This window comes from Capsicum annuum, unplaced genomic scaffold (assembly GCF_002878395.1).
Source record: "Capsicum annuum cultivar UCD-10X-F1 unplaced genomic scaffold, UCD10Xv1.1 ctg80788, whole genome shotgun sequence".
In the NCBI taxonomy this organism is placed as follows: Eukaryota; Viridiplantae; Streptophyta; class Magnoliopsida; order Solanales; family Solanaceae; genus Capsicum; species Capsicum annuum.
Genome location: NW_025891456.1, coordinates 1 through 12728, shown reverse-complemented (window position 1 = coordinate 12728; position 12728 = coordinate 1). Strand labels below are relative to the sequence as shown.

Sequence of the window (12728 nt, the reverse complement as noted above, 5' to 3'; positions counted from 1 at the left end):
GCATTCTCTCTTCCGATTGTGTTACTTTATATGGTTTTATTGGTCTTCAAATTGAAATTTTTGGTGTTACTTTGGAGGTGCCTATAGTACCGAGAAGTAATTTATAGTAGAGGGACAGATCTTAGATCAATCAAAGCATCCATACAAATAACCCAGTTGATAATCTCTCACGTTACCGTGTGTTATGAGTTAATCAGATTACCCCTTTGTGTCTTATTGTATGAAAATTTGAGGACATTTGAAATGTGATTTCTCCATAATACTGTATTTTACAACTCGTCGCGGGTTTTCTTCTCCATCAACAACCAAAATGCATGAAGCTACACGTTCAACAAAAGACCATTTTTGTTGATTCTCCCTTTATCATCTCAGCTTTGAAGTTTTGTTTGTCTCTAATTATCAGTAATAAGTATGTTAAAGAATAATGCTATTCGAGTTGAAGAGCATGAACCTTAGGTGCTTTGGTGTAGGGAAAAAAAAAAATGCTTTTGCTAAAATCATTTTCTAGTGTTTAGTTGAAATTGTTGGTAGATGGATGAACTTAGTTAGAACTGGTGTTTTTGGTACTTTACTCTCTTTAAATGAACTTAGAGACCGCATGCGGTGTTAGATGCTTGTTTATATCAGAGTAATAGATAGCTTTTTCTTTAATATCACTCATATTCACCAAACGATGACAAAATAGTACCTAGAAGGTTCCCTTTAAATGGATTTGTCCTTCATTTTGGTCTTTTAGGCATCTTTAGAAATTGAAGCCATGTCTGGACATAACTTGTGCTATATATGATACGAAAATATAAACTTATGTCTCGTGAAAAGACCAGCACAAAATAAGGGCAACAGTGCAAATGACCCCCAACAAGGTATTGCAAAAATAGACGAAATTTGGTGACCCAACTTCTTAAACAAAGAGTACCCATCATTCACAATGATTGATCACACCTACATCACTAACAACAGTTACAAAAGATACTCAATTTAGTAGATACTGAAAATTGTGACAGCTAATCAAGAAGAAAAAGAAAAACAACAGTATAATCTCACAAATGATATCTGGAAAAGTAGTAGCGTATACACAAACCTTTCCACTACCTTGTTGGGTAGAAAGGCTGTTTCCGACAAACTCTCGGCAAGAAGTAAAAAAGAAAGCAAACGCTTCAAACTAAAGAAACTATCATTCCTTCATCTTCACTCAAGAAAATTCAGAAAGGAAATTAACACATGTCACTCAAATTATTAAAAGCCTCTCTTTAGGTAGAAAATAGTGACATGAGAAAAGTACACAATGCCCCCTTCTGAAATTGCTTTCCCTTTTCTTCTTTTCTCACCAAAAACTCGTCTAAAAAAGACTCTTTTACACAAGTACTATAGAGCTATGAAATTTACAAAAAGAAACATAATCCCACTTCTTGTTTTCATCTTATCATTTGCTTCCATACTCAGACTAGTCAAGATTTGTCTACTTACTTCATATTCCTCTCCGATTTTCTCCGCCTTGTCTATAGTTGAACACCCCCACAATCTCCTCGAGGAGAAAGAAATCAACTTTCTCTATGATCTTGTATCGCGAAAATCACCCTGCAATATTCTTGTTTTCGGGCTTGAAACGCAATACTCTTATCAAATTTCAAACATCAACAAGGGTGGAATCACTGTCTTTCTTGAGGACAACGCCGCGAAGATCAAGGCTAGTAACTCCACGAGTAATACTAACAACACTCGGATTCACAGAGTCGAGTATCAGACAGTTGCTAAAAACGCATACAAGATTTTAAAACATGCTAGACAGAACCAGAAAGACTGCTACATATCAGCTACTGATAGTGCCAAACATGATCTGCATAGTAATTCATCAAGGAAGTGCAAATTTATTTCACTTGTGACAAATGTACCTAAGGAAGTGTATGAAGTGAAGTGGGATTTGGTGATTGTGGATGGACCAGATGGAGATAAACCAGAAACACCAGGAAGAATGGCTGCAATTTATATTGCTGGTGTAGTAGCAAGAAGAAGCAAGAACAAGAATGGGACTCATGTGTTGGTACATGATGTTGATAGAATGATTGAGAAATGGTTTTCTTGGGAATTCTTATGTGACACTAATTTGGTTTCTTCTAAAGGGAAATTCTGGGATTTTAACATACTAGCAAAACCAAATGCCACCACATTTTGTCCTACATAATTGAACATATATAGTTTGCGGTTGTAGAAGAAATTCTTTTGTTTGCTATTAGATCTAGGCATCTAGCTTATGTTTATTTCGTTTCCATATATATTCTTTTCATTATATTGAGAACTCATTTTAATTTATCTCTTTGTAAATTTGTCCCTTCTATACATGTTTACCTCCAAGGATGTCTCCATTCACTAATCCTTTCAGTCTTAACCTTTGAATCTCTCCATTTGAATGGTAAAATTGAATGGTAAAATAGCATATACAATTCCAAAATGGAGAAGATGCTGGATCTGGTACAAGAAATTAATAGTGTCAAATTGGTGGACTGAATTTAGACTGGTCAAAACATACAACAATAATTAATATAGAGTGTGTAATATAACCTAGGGGAGGCTAAGATGTACGCAGACATGATAGGCCCTATCTTTGTGGGATAGAGGTTGTTTTCGATAGACCGTCGGCTCAAAAGAGTGCAATCAAAGAAGGTAGAAAGAAAAATAATGACAAGAAGTTAAACAAAGCAATTGAAGTACAACCTCCAAACCTAGACCTTCCTATCAAAGATATGTTGAGGAATGTGCCATGTCTTGTTTGATTGAGCTTTTCTTTAGTTTATCTCTACTTTTCCTTGGTATGTTGAGGAATGTGCCATGTCTTGATCACATCTCCTGAGCTTTTCTTTAGTTTATCTCTACTTTTCCTAAAAACTGCTATAGCCAACTCTCACACCTCCGCGCACTCCCTCTTCACATGGCTGAATCATCTCAATCTTGCTTCCCTAATCTTTTTTGTGACACTCCCACCTTGTCCTATATAACTTTGTTTTTAGTCTTGTCTCTCTTAGTATGCACGTGCATTCATCTACGCATAACGTTTGAACGTGTGCTTTCTTTACGGGCCAACTAGGTCTAACCACCACTGTGGAACTTACCACTCAAATGCCCCATTTCACCCCACCGGGCTGAACCGAGTAAATAGTTGTTTGGGGGAGGGGGACGGCACTCTTGCTGGTTTGGATTATTTTACCTGAAATTCATTGTGTTTCTAACTAATCAGTACGTCAATCTCTATCAGCATTTGGCTACTCTGTACTACTTCCACCACTTCTTTCTTCCATCACTTCTAGAGGTAACAACTAATAATTACTTTAATAGAGCTACTTATTCAATCAAATCTAATTGTTATAGTCAAGAACAATTTTAATCTGAAACCAAACAAGACAAGTGACACGTCAAAAGTATGACCACAGCAATACAGCATACTTGCTACTACTTCTATCGTGTGTTATTTACCCTTTTGCATCGAAATCAATTCCCTGCCACAGCAAGCAAGCAATTCAGCATGTATGTGTGTGAGCGTGCGTGTGTGTGAGAGAGAGAGAACTGGGGGGCGGGGGGTGAATGTCTAAACGAAACACACTTTTTCAAACCTGATAACCAACAGGATTCAAATACAAGAGACAATTCTCTTCTGCCATCAACACTAGACATATCTACAGAAAACAGTGTTTGCCACAACCTGATAACCAGGAAGCTCAGGATACAAGAGAGGATTTTCTTATGCAAACAGATAGAGCGTTCGCCATCAACAACTTCACCAACGTGTCAGCATCATTAGTGTAATCTAGAAGATGAAACTTAATCAGGAACTAGCAAATCTCAGTGTCAAACTTGAGAGATATGCCCATGCTGAAGAGCTCCTGGCACAACAACTTTGCACCATATGGCACATTAACTTTCACTATATCTTCGACTGACTCACAGAACCGGCAAAACGGACCCCTTACCTTACCACCTTGCACAGATCTCTGGATTACATTTGCCATGTTTTTGCACTTACCACAGATGTGCATCTGGGAGGAGTCACTGAGTGTGAAAAGGCGTTCATGCAGATTTGCTGCAGCGCCATGAGCTATAAGACAGTCGCGTTCCATTTCACCAAACTTAATTCCACCAAAGCGTTTTCTGTCTGCCACAGGTTGGCGAGTAAGGGGATGGACAGGCCCAGTGTTACGGAATTTCACCTTGTCTTCAGCCATATGGATGAGGCGTTGGTAGAATGTTGGGCCCATGAAAATCAGGGAATGAACCATTTCACCCGTCCGACCGTTGTAAACTCTCTCGTTTCCCCATCTTGAGAATCCTCTCCTGCAGGTTATATAGTATTTAATAATCAATGACAAATCACCAGAATTCACAACTGAATACAACAAAACAAACACAGCACAACTGGTTGGCACAAAAATATGGAATTATGAAAAAGGATACAGCTTTCGGATATCTTACGCATGAAGTTGATCCATTATGGCATCAACTGATAAAGTGGAGAAGGGGGTGGCATATTTTTGACCACCACCTAGGGCAATGCCCTTCCCCAAAGAGGCTTCTAGCAGCTGACCAGGGGTTTGCCTTGAAGGAAATGCATGGGGATTGATTACAATATCTGGAACAATCCCCTGAACTGTAAAAGGAAAGTTTTCCTGAGATTCCAGAAATCCAAGGACACCCTTTTGTCCATGCATGCTGGAGAACTTGTCTCCAAGACATGGAGAACGAACCTGCACAGTGTACAAGAATATAAGATTAGCATTATGTTCCAGGTATACACACGAAGAAGAACAGGGTGGAAGAAAACATAAAGATGGATAGGACGTGACCAACTTTTTCACATGTATATTTGAATCATAACACAGAAACATACTGCTTACTGCTAACAGCTTTGTTTGCTAACTTTTTTTTTTGAGAAGGAAAAGTAATTTTATGGATAAAGCAGCACTAAACATGTGCGACAGGAACTGTACTAGTAAAAGCAAAACAACAAAAGTATTCCCTATCTAGTCCTGTAGGGATTCTGACATCTGTAGCACAGATTCAACCTCATTTACACATACCAATGTTTTTTTCTTTTTCGGAAAATGCATTTACTTGTTCCAGTTTACACCATAAGTAAAACAAAAATATGTGATTAGGCTTTCTTGCAAACTCTTAAGAGTATAAAATGTATTCTAAAATGGCTTCTAGCTTCGAAGCTTCAGCATAGTCTAGTACTGCTACTTATAGATAAATCATCTTTGTTTCAGTTCAGTGGCTAGTCTTTCAATGTGTTCATTAATAAGATGGTTCAAGCCTTCAAGGCACATATATGGTCTTTTTGAACACAGTACATAGCATCTGTTCTCCTATTATCGTGAAGATTGAAACTCAATTTCCCGATCTGTATCTTCAATTTTTGGGAACTTATAAAGTTCTTTAGCATATTGTTAATCAATTCCATAATGAGTACTGTTTTGCCCACTCCAGCACCCCCGAATTACAAGGCGCTAAGGGGCTAAAAGATCTACAATTTTAACTCCTGTTTCAAAAATAGATAATTTTGTAATTAACTGTATGAAGGCAAGCACAGATGTATGAATAGGAGACCTTGTATCCCATGAAGTGCAAGTATTTTAAGAAGCTAGCTAAATTGCCTGCGAACAGTTTTCCAAAGACTTAATATGGCCTTTTAAATAAAGAAATGTTTCTCATAAACCTGCATCTTAAATCAGAAGTTCTATACAGAAATAGAGAGTCATGTAAGTACAATATTGGGTATCTTACTTGTCTGAGAGATACGACAGCAAAATTCTTCCCTTCATCATTAGCAGAGAGCAAAACCTTCTGAACCATGCCCCTTTCCGTATGCTTCAGCTTGATACTGTGATCAGACCCTGATTCAGAATATTTCCCAATTATGATATCTCCGCTCTGGAGATTTGCCCCAATGAATGGAAAACCATCATCATCTAGGCTGTCCACTCGTCCAATTTTACTCTGGGTTTTCCCAAAGTTGACAGAGTCCTCAATCTTTAGCTTCTTAGCAACAGCTTCCTTATTGTCGACGTCAGCCTTGTAGCTCCTAACATGCTCAGATCGGAACATTCCACGCTCCAGTGAAGCACGATTCATAACCAATGAATCTTCTTGGTTATAGCCAAGGTGAACATTTACTGCAACAATAGCACATTGCCCATTGAAGTATTCAGGCCGTGGAAGCATTCCTTTCTGCGAACGAGCACATTTTGGTTTTCCAAGGGAATCTGCCAACATTGTCCGGAAAAGTGGCCTCTGAGGATAATACAGTTGATGTGTATTCGTATCAACTCTAATATTTGGATTCACTGTCGAAAACCCAATTGCCTGCTGGGAGTGCTTCTCGGATTGATAGAGGACCCTCCTAGCATGATCATGGTTTGCAAATGGGATAATACCACAGCTCAAACCTAATAGCAATGACATGTCCAACTCACAATGTGTATACTTAGCAGGTGGGTCCTCTTTATCTGCTTTTAAGATGTATTCAACTCCCCATGCAGTTCGACAATCTTCTTCTTCTTCGGGTCCTATGAGCTCAATAATCCCATTGTCCAGAAGAGATTGAAAGCCATAATCTCCCCCTTTCAAAGCTTTGATTTTCTTTAGATTTGAAACAACAAGAAGAGGGCGCAGAATCCTTCCTGCATCAGAAAATATGCGAACTTCACCCTGCAGCTCATCTCTCTTAACTTCAACCTAGAAGAAAAATTTTGATTGTTCAGTGTATGAGTATCAAATTTACAGAGCTGATATGACAACATACAACGTCTCCTCAACAACAATATACTAGACTGAATTTTTAATATCCATGTAAAAGGAGACTTTTCACAGCAGATCCAGTGCTAATGAAAAAGGTATCGAGTCAAATTTCCATAGTCAAGAAGCTTCATCAACTTCCATGATTTTAACTCGCATGGTATATCTATTAGTGTGTTAGAAGAAAACATCAAATCAATTGCCAAATTTGTGATAAAGGTTATGTAATAGAGAACCGTCGTATTTAAGGTTATTTCCATTTAAGGAAACTCGTCAATGACGAGAGAGGGTTGTTCTAAAGGTAGACCCTCTACTTCAACCAAGAGGTTGGGAGTTCAGGTCACTATTGGAGGAAAGAGGCACAACCTACATGGATTTACCAGAATACAAAAGTTTACCACAAAACTCACATCTTTTTCAGGAACAAAGAGAAAAACATGAGTCTACATTTGGTTAATAGTTTTATAATCGCCTTCTAATGAACTAATGAATTAATCGCCTTTTGGTGGATCAATGAACAAAGTTGCAATATAAATAATATTCAACAGAAAGGTTCCATGATTCTACTGCACATAATTAAATGAAAATGATCATGAGCCAACCTGGTGTGGCACTTCATTCCTGCGGCGCTTACGTCTTAGCTTTGAAACAAAGAGTGCAGAATCTTCACATACTCCAACCCACTCCCCGTCTAGTAGTACCTTTTGCTTTCCGTGGAGTGAGGTGGCACTATCGTCTACTAACTTTTGCATTCCACACCGGAACAAGGTCTCAAGAAGTGGCTTCAAAACAATTGTGCTGACAAGACCCATACTAGCCAAATTTTTCACCAGGCCACAATTTTCTCCATCTGGGGTAGATAGAAAACATACTTTTCCCCAGTGAGAAGGATGTCTGCATAAGTTATTTTTAACAAACATTAGATTATCATACTTAAGCTAAACAAAACAGAAACAAAATACCAAAAAATATGACAGAACAACCAACGATCAGGAAGCGAGACAAATGAAGTCACCAATTTTGCTAATGGAAAGCACAAAAAGAAATGGTTAATATAAATTTAGAAACACTTACGGATATCTAGCATCGCCAACCCTCCCGGTGTATGTAACCTGCTGACGCGTTTTCCTCATATCAGCAGTCATTTGCAATGGATTTGTTCGTCTAAGAGTTGCAACTACACCGGAAACCCTCTCCATTCTCTTGTAAGGGTGACACCAATGTCCAGTGGAAAAGGCCCTGGAGAGACCATTGGTAATTATTGATGCATCCAAGTAGTGCTCAATTGGCTGCACTTGTCGATCTCCATAAAGATCTCTTTGCATTGCCTTCACCATACGCCTCTCGGCATGTTTAATGTGTGCCCTGAGCTCTCGTTCAAGGAGCTCACCAGCCAGCTCCAATCTCTTGTTTCGAAAATCATCTCTGTTCTCAACCTTTCTGCGACCAATGAAAGAGTGCACGAGGCATTTTACCATATAGCCAAGGAAGCGAGCCTTCTGCTTGAAACCACTAAGATTAGGGAACAGGTATGCTTTTATGCATTCCTCAACAGATTCTTGAGGTGGAAATTTACAACTCTTTATAAGTCTATCAACAAAAGCAAGAGCCTTTTTCCCCTTCCTGAAATCCTCACAATTCTTATCAGCCTCATGGATAGAAGCTACTAGTATATTGACGATTCTAGTATCTTCAATATCCACATCAATTAAATTTACTACCTCCTTGTCAGAGGATACACCTAGAGCAAAGAACAAGATCCAAATTGGCATTTCTGCCAAGATGTACACACTGAGGGCTTTTTCTCCTCCCTTAATGTGCTCAAGTTTCAAGGTCTCAGTCAGTTTAACATAGACTCTCTTCCTTTTTTCACCTGGGCGATATCCAACCATCCAAGTGGGATTGTTTGACACCCAGAGTCTTTTTAAACAAAGCTGCTCCTGTGCAATGAAGGTCTGAAATGGAAATTGCAGGAGGTTTCAATCGATAAAGAACTGCAATAGGGAATTTACTTCTAAAATTTGCCAAAAAGATTAAATAATTTTCTGTATCACTATACTAATAGCACAAGTGCAGAATGCATGCCAAAGTGACATATTCCTTCAATTCCAAAAAAGAATGGTGGATACGGAGTACAAGAGCCGGACACATTTAATTTTCGACATGAAGTATCCATTCTCTTTTTTTAGTGATAAAAGAAGATAGTAAAGAATCATAGCAATTACTAAGAAAACGCCAATTAACTAAGCCCATATATAAAAACATGACCCGGTCTCTTTTAGTGGCTTTCTTCTCATTTCTCAAGAACGAACACTGGCTTAAAATGGAAAAAAACAAAGAACCCCACAATTTTGACAGGTAATTTATCAAGGAAAAATTCCGAACAGACCATTGACTGAGCGTAAGCTGCTTTCTATTCACTCTTCTATTATAGAGTAAAATAAATATTACTCCTACAAATTGAAAAACGAGATAATAAGTACTCAAACCATAACTTTTTTTTTTTGGCTAAGAGTATTTAGCGGATGTTTGAAACTTGTAGTCACGAAACAAAATTTTTGAAATTTGTAGTCAAAAAACAAACTATTTGACTCCCCAAAATTGTACTTTGTCATTCTTTTGGGACAAAGGAGTATTATGTACTCAGACAAGGGAAAAGATTACATTACTCAGCTTGAAGAAGTCTCCAAACTAAGGTAACGTGAAGTTTTGTTCTACAGTTCTTAATCTGATCCCAGTTCCATATGCACGTATTTAAGATGAAATAGAATTGACATGAAGCAGCCTCAGTGAGTGATTCCTTCCTTCCCCCAGAAGTTAGAAAACGGTTGTCGTGAAAGTATACATCAAGCTCATTCGTGCATCATATACCCCCCTTCTTCCCAAGCCATCAGAAGCTAAAGAATGTTATTTTTTTAACTATACCGAAAATGTTGGTTCACTGTCACCAACAGCCAAGTTATGCAGATGATGCTGTAAAAGAACGTTCAACCATGAACTATTACAACTGTATTATTCAACAAGCACAGTGGATTTTTCTTTGATCATTGTCTTCAGCTTTAGGCTCATAAGTGGAGTCATTTGAGTTTACATCACCTTTTTTGCACTTCAAAATTCACAATCTAAGGAACGACATAGAGCATGGAAAACCATCTGATAAACTTAAATAACCCTTTTTTGCACCCAAGGATGTGGCCAAGTGGTCAATGAAGTGGACTGAGAGCATGAGGTCCTAGGTTCAAATCCCAGTAGAGACAAAAAACGCTAGGTTATACTTCCCATCCGTTCTAGCCTTGGTGGACAGAGTTACCTGGTATTTTTGATGCTGGGAGGTGACAGGTATCCCGTGGAATTAGTCGAGGTGCGCAAAAGCTTGCCTAGACATCACGGTTAAAAAAGAAAAAAGAACTTAAAGTATCAGTCTCTTACCTGCCTAACAATGAAATCTGATCTTCAACTGCTCTATGTCATTTATGGAAAGATATTTGTTGTTGACGTCAAAATTATGTATCAGATATTAGTGTCTTAATGGAACGCAAAGTTGATAACTTTAGGTCCAGAATAGAATTTTTTTAAGCTGCACATATAATACAGGGTCCGGGTCTAGGATCCATCGTACTTCCGCTACTTCTCTCTATATATATAGGTCATGTAAAAAGTTCATGAAAAGTTCAACTTCCTTGTAGCTTCTTGTCTATTTGACTTTTTCTTTCACATTCATTTACTCTTGAACTGAACATATTTATGTCCCAAGGTTAAAAGAGAGAAACCAAGACTAGACTTGATGGGTTTTCAGAACTGTACCTGTATTAAAAGGCATGCATACAACAGTCTGATTCAACACCTCATACAAAGTCAAAGCTTTTTGTTTTGGGGAGAAATATACAATGCCGAAATTCTTATCAACTATGTGCTTTCAGAAAAACATATAAATAAATACACCACATACTTGTGCAATTTGTATTAAACATGCAGCATGATCATGAGAATTCAACACATTATACAAAATCTAGGGCTCCTAAATGATTCCTAGACTGCCGTTACGTTTTTACAGAAGACAAGTAATTTTTTATCAGATTGTTTGCAACTTGTCTTACAAAAGCAGAGTTCTTCTCTTACTAAAAGTATGTAACATCCAACTACATCAAATTATGATGGAGACACATCATCTTTCCTCCTAAAGGTTCATGCATGCTACAAAACTGTTTCATCAGTTCGAACTCTGAACTCCAAAATGTTGGATGTTATGCAAAGTGATACATAAACTTCTTCTTCATAAGATCAATCTTCAACAGTATCTTTAGTTAATCAAATGCTTAGTTAAATATCTAAGATGAAAGTTAAAATTTCTCCTCTCTTTCATCCTAACTTGTCATATCTTCCATTATATGGACACAACTGTTGCAATTATCTGAATTTTCAAAAAGTTAAGACTGTCAAAATACACACCTATTCAGGCAACAACAATTACTAGTACAACACTACGAATCGATTTGGGCTCATAAATTCTAACATTAACGAGTGAAATTCCAATATTTTGAGCTATGATAGGTTGATGTGTAGTAAAATGGGCTTTTTGTGTGTGTGTAGTAAAATGGTTGATGTAGCAGTACTTTGAAGAGTATCTCTAATTTTCCCTTTAAGACTCATTAGGGCATAAAAAATATACAAACACCAACTGTGTGGTCTTGTTTTCTATACCCTCTTTAGGTTGAAGAGAGGGTGGCAGCAAGAGTGAGGTGCTAGCGGGAAGATCTTACCTTTTCAGCCCCTTTGACTATGAAGTATCCCCCATGATCAAATTCACAATCAGGCTTCTCAACACCATTCATCCAGCACAACTCTGAGTTCACCATCACAGGGATTCTCCCAATCAAGACATCCCTTTTATCTTCCACCTCACACTCCTTGTCCACAAACCGGTCTACCCCAGTTTTGAACTTGTCACTTCTAACTAGCTTCTTTGTATACACCTGAAATCATATACAAGTGCAGCCAAAGAAATTATTAAAAAGAATAAGAAACTAACAAAGGAAAATAAATAACATGTTGGATGTGTTATCAATGTTAACTGGAAAAGGCTGTCATTGCATGACATGGATGAGAAGGGATTATATTCCAAATACCGGTGGTACTCCAGATAAAGGTTGAATTTTGTGAAGTTCAAATAAATGATGGCATCAAGTATTAAGGATTAGGATACAAGCAGCTCAGAGCCTCTTATTTCCTCTGTGATGGCCATTTTCTTACTTTCCGTTGGATGGGCAATGCATTTAACAAAGAACTGTTCAAGAGATACCAACAAGATTGGCAACATAGAACCCAGTTGGCCATGAGAATTTTTCACTTTTTCCTGAAATTGTTTTCACTTCATCTGAACATCAGTGTTTTCTCCATAAAAATCCCAACTACAACTTGAAGATGTATTTGAAAATTTGAAAAAAACCCAAATCGTGTTTTCACTTTTTAAAAATTTTCTTTTTCAAATTTATCCTAAATTTTTTATTTTTAAAATAACCTTATTTAAATTATATTTGATGTTTAAAGATATTTCATGTTTTTTTAAAACTTACATTTAATTTCTAAATATGTATTGCAAAAGTATGGCCAAAACACGACTCCAACTGTGAAAATTCCAAATGAAGTGAAAAGTTTTTTTGTTTTCATGGTCAAATGACCACTTATTCTATGGAAGAACAACACAATGCAATCATTTTAGAACACAGCTGGCTAATACAAAAAAAAATGAAGTATATTTTATTAATGTTACGGCAGAGAATCACCTGTATACAAGGATTATACCATAAAAAGTAGAAAACCTACAATCTGGCCAATTCAAATTTGAGAATAATAAGAAAAATGAATGAATATAAATAACAAAAAGAATTTGATACACATAAAACTAAAGATTATAGGATAGGCAAACATCCTCTTTTTTTTTTTTT

General features: G+C 37.2%; 2 protein-coding genes across 2 annotated transcripts; one reads left to right on the top strand and one right to left on the bottom strand.

Moving 5' to 3' along the window:
• Positions 1-322: 322 nt before the first annotated feature.
• On the top strand, positions 323-2857 carry LOC124885463 (probable methyltransferase At1g27930). The gene has a single exon (XM_047405685.1). It carries the CDS (start codon positions 1286-1288, stop codon positions 2180-2182), a length of 897 nt encoding a protein of 298 aa, XP_047261641.1. The 5' UTR covers positions 323-1285; the 3' UTR covers positions 2183-2857.
• A 724-nt stretch (positions 2858-3581) lies between these two features.
• Positions 3582-11756, bottom strand: LOC124895238 (DNA-directed RNA polymerases IV and V subunit 2-like; the record flags this gene model as incomplete). The annotated part of the gene is given in 6 exon segments (XM_047405682.1): positions 3582-4323; positions 4462-4733; positions 5773-6723; positions 7386-7677; positions 7858-8738; positions 11544-11756. Coding segments are annotated over 6 exon segments (3108 nt in total), but the record flags the coding sequence as incomplete, so codon positions are not given.
• Positions 11757-12728: the final 972 nt, after the last annotated feature.

Bases quoted from the DNA above. Each gene is read 5' to 3' on its own strand.
- LOC124885463 (XM_047405685.1), top strand. From the start codon at position 1,286: ATGCCCCCTTCTGAAATTGCTTTCCCTTTTCTTCTTTTCTCACCAAAA.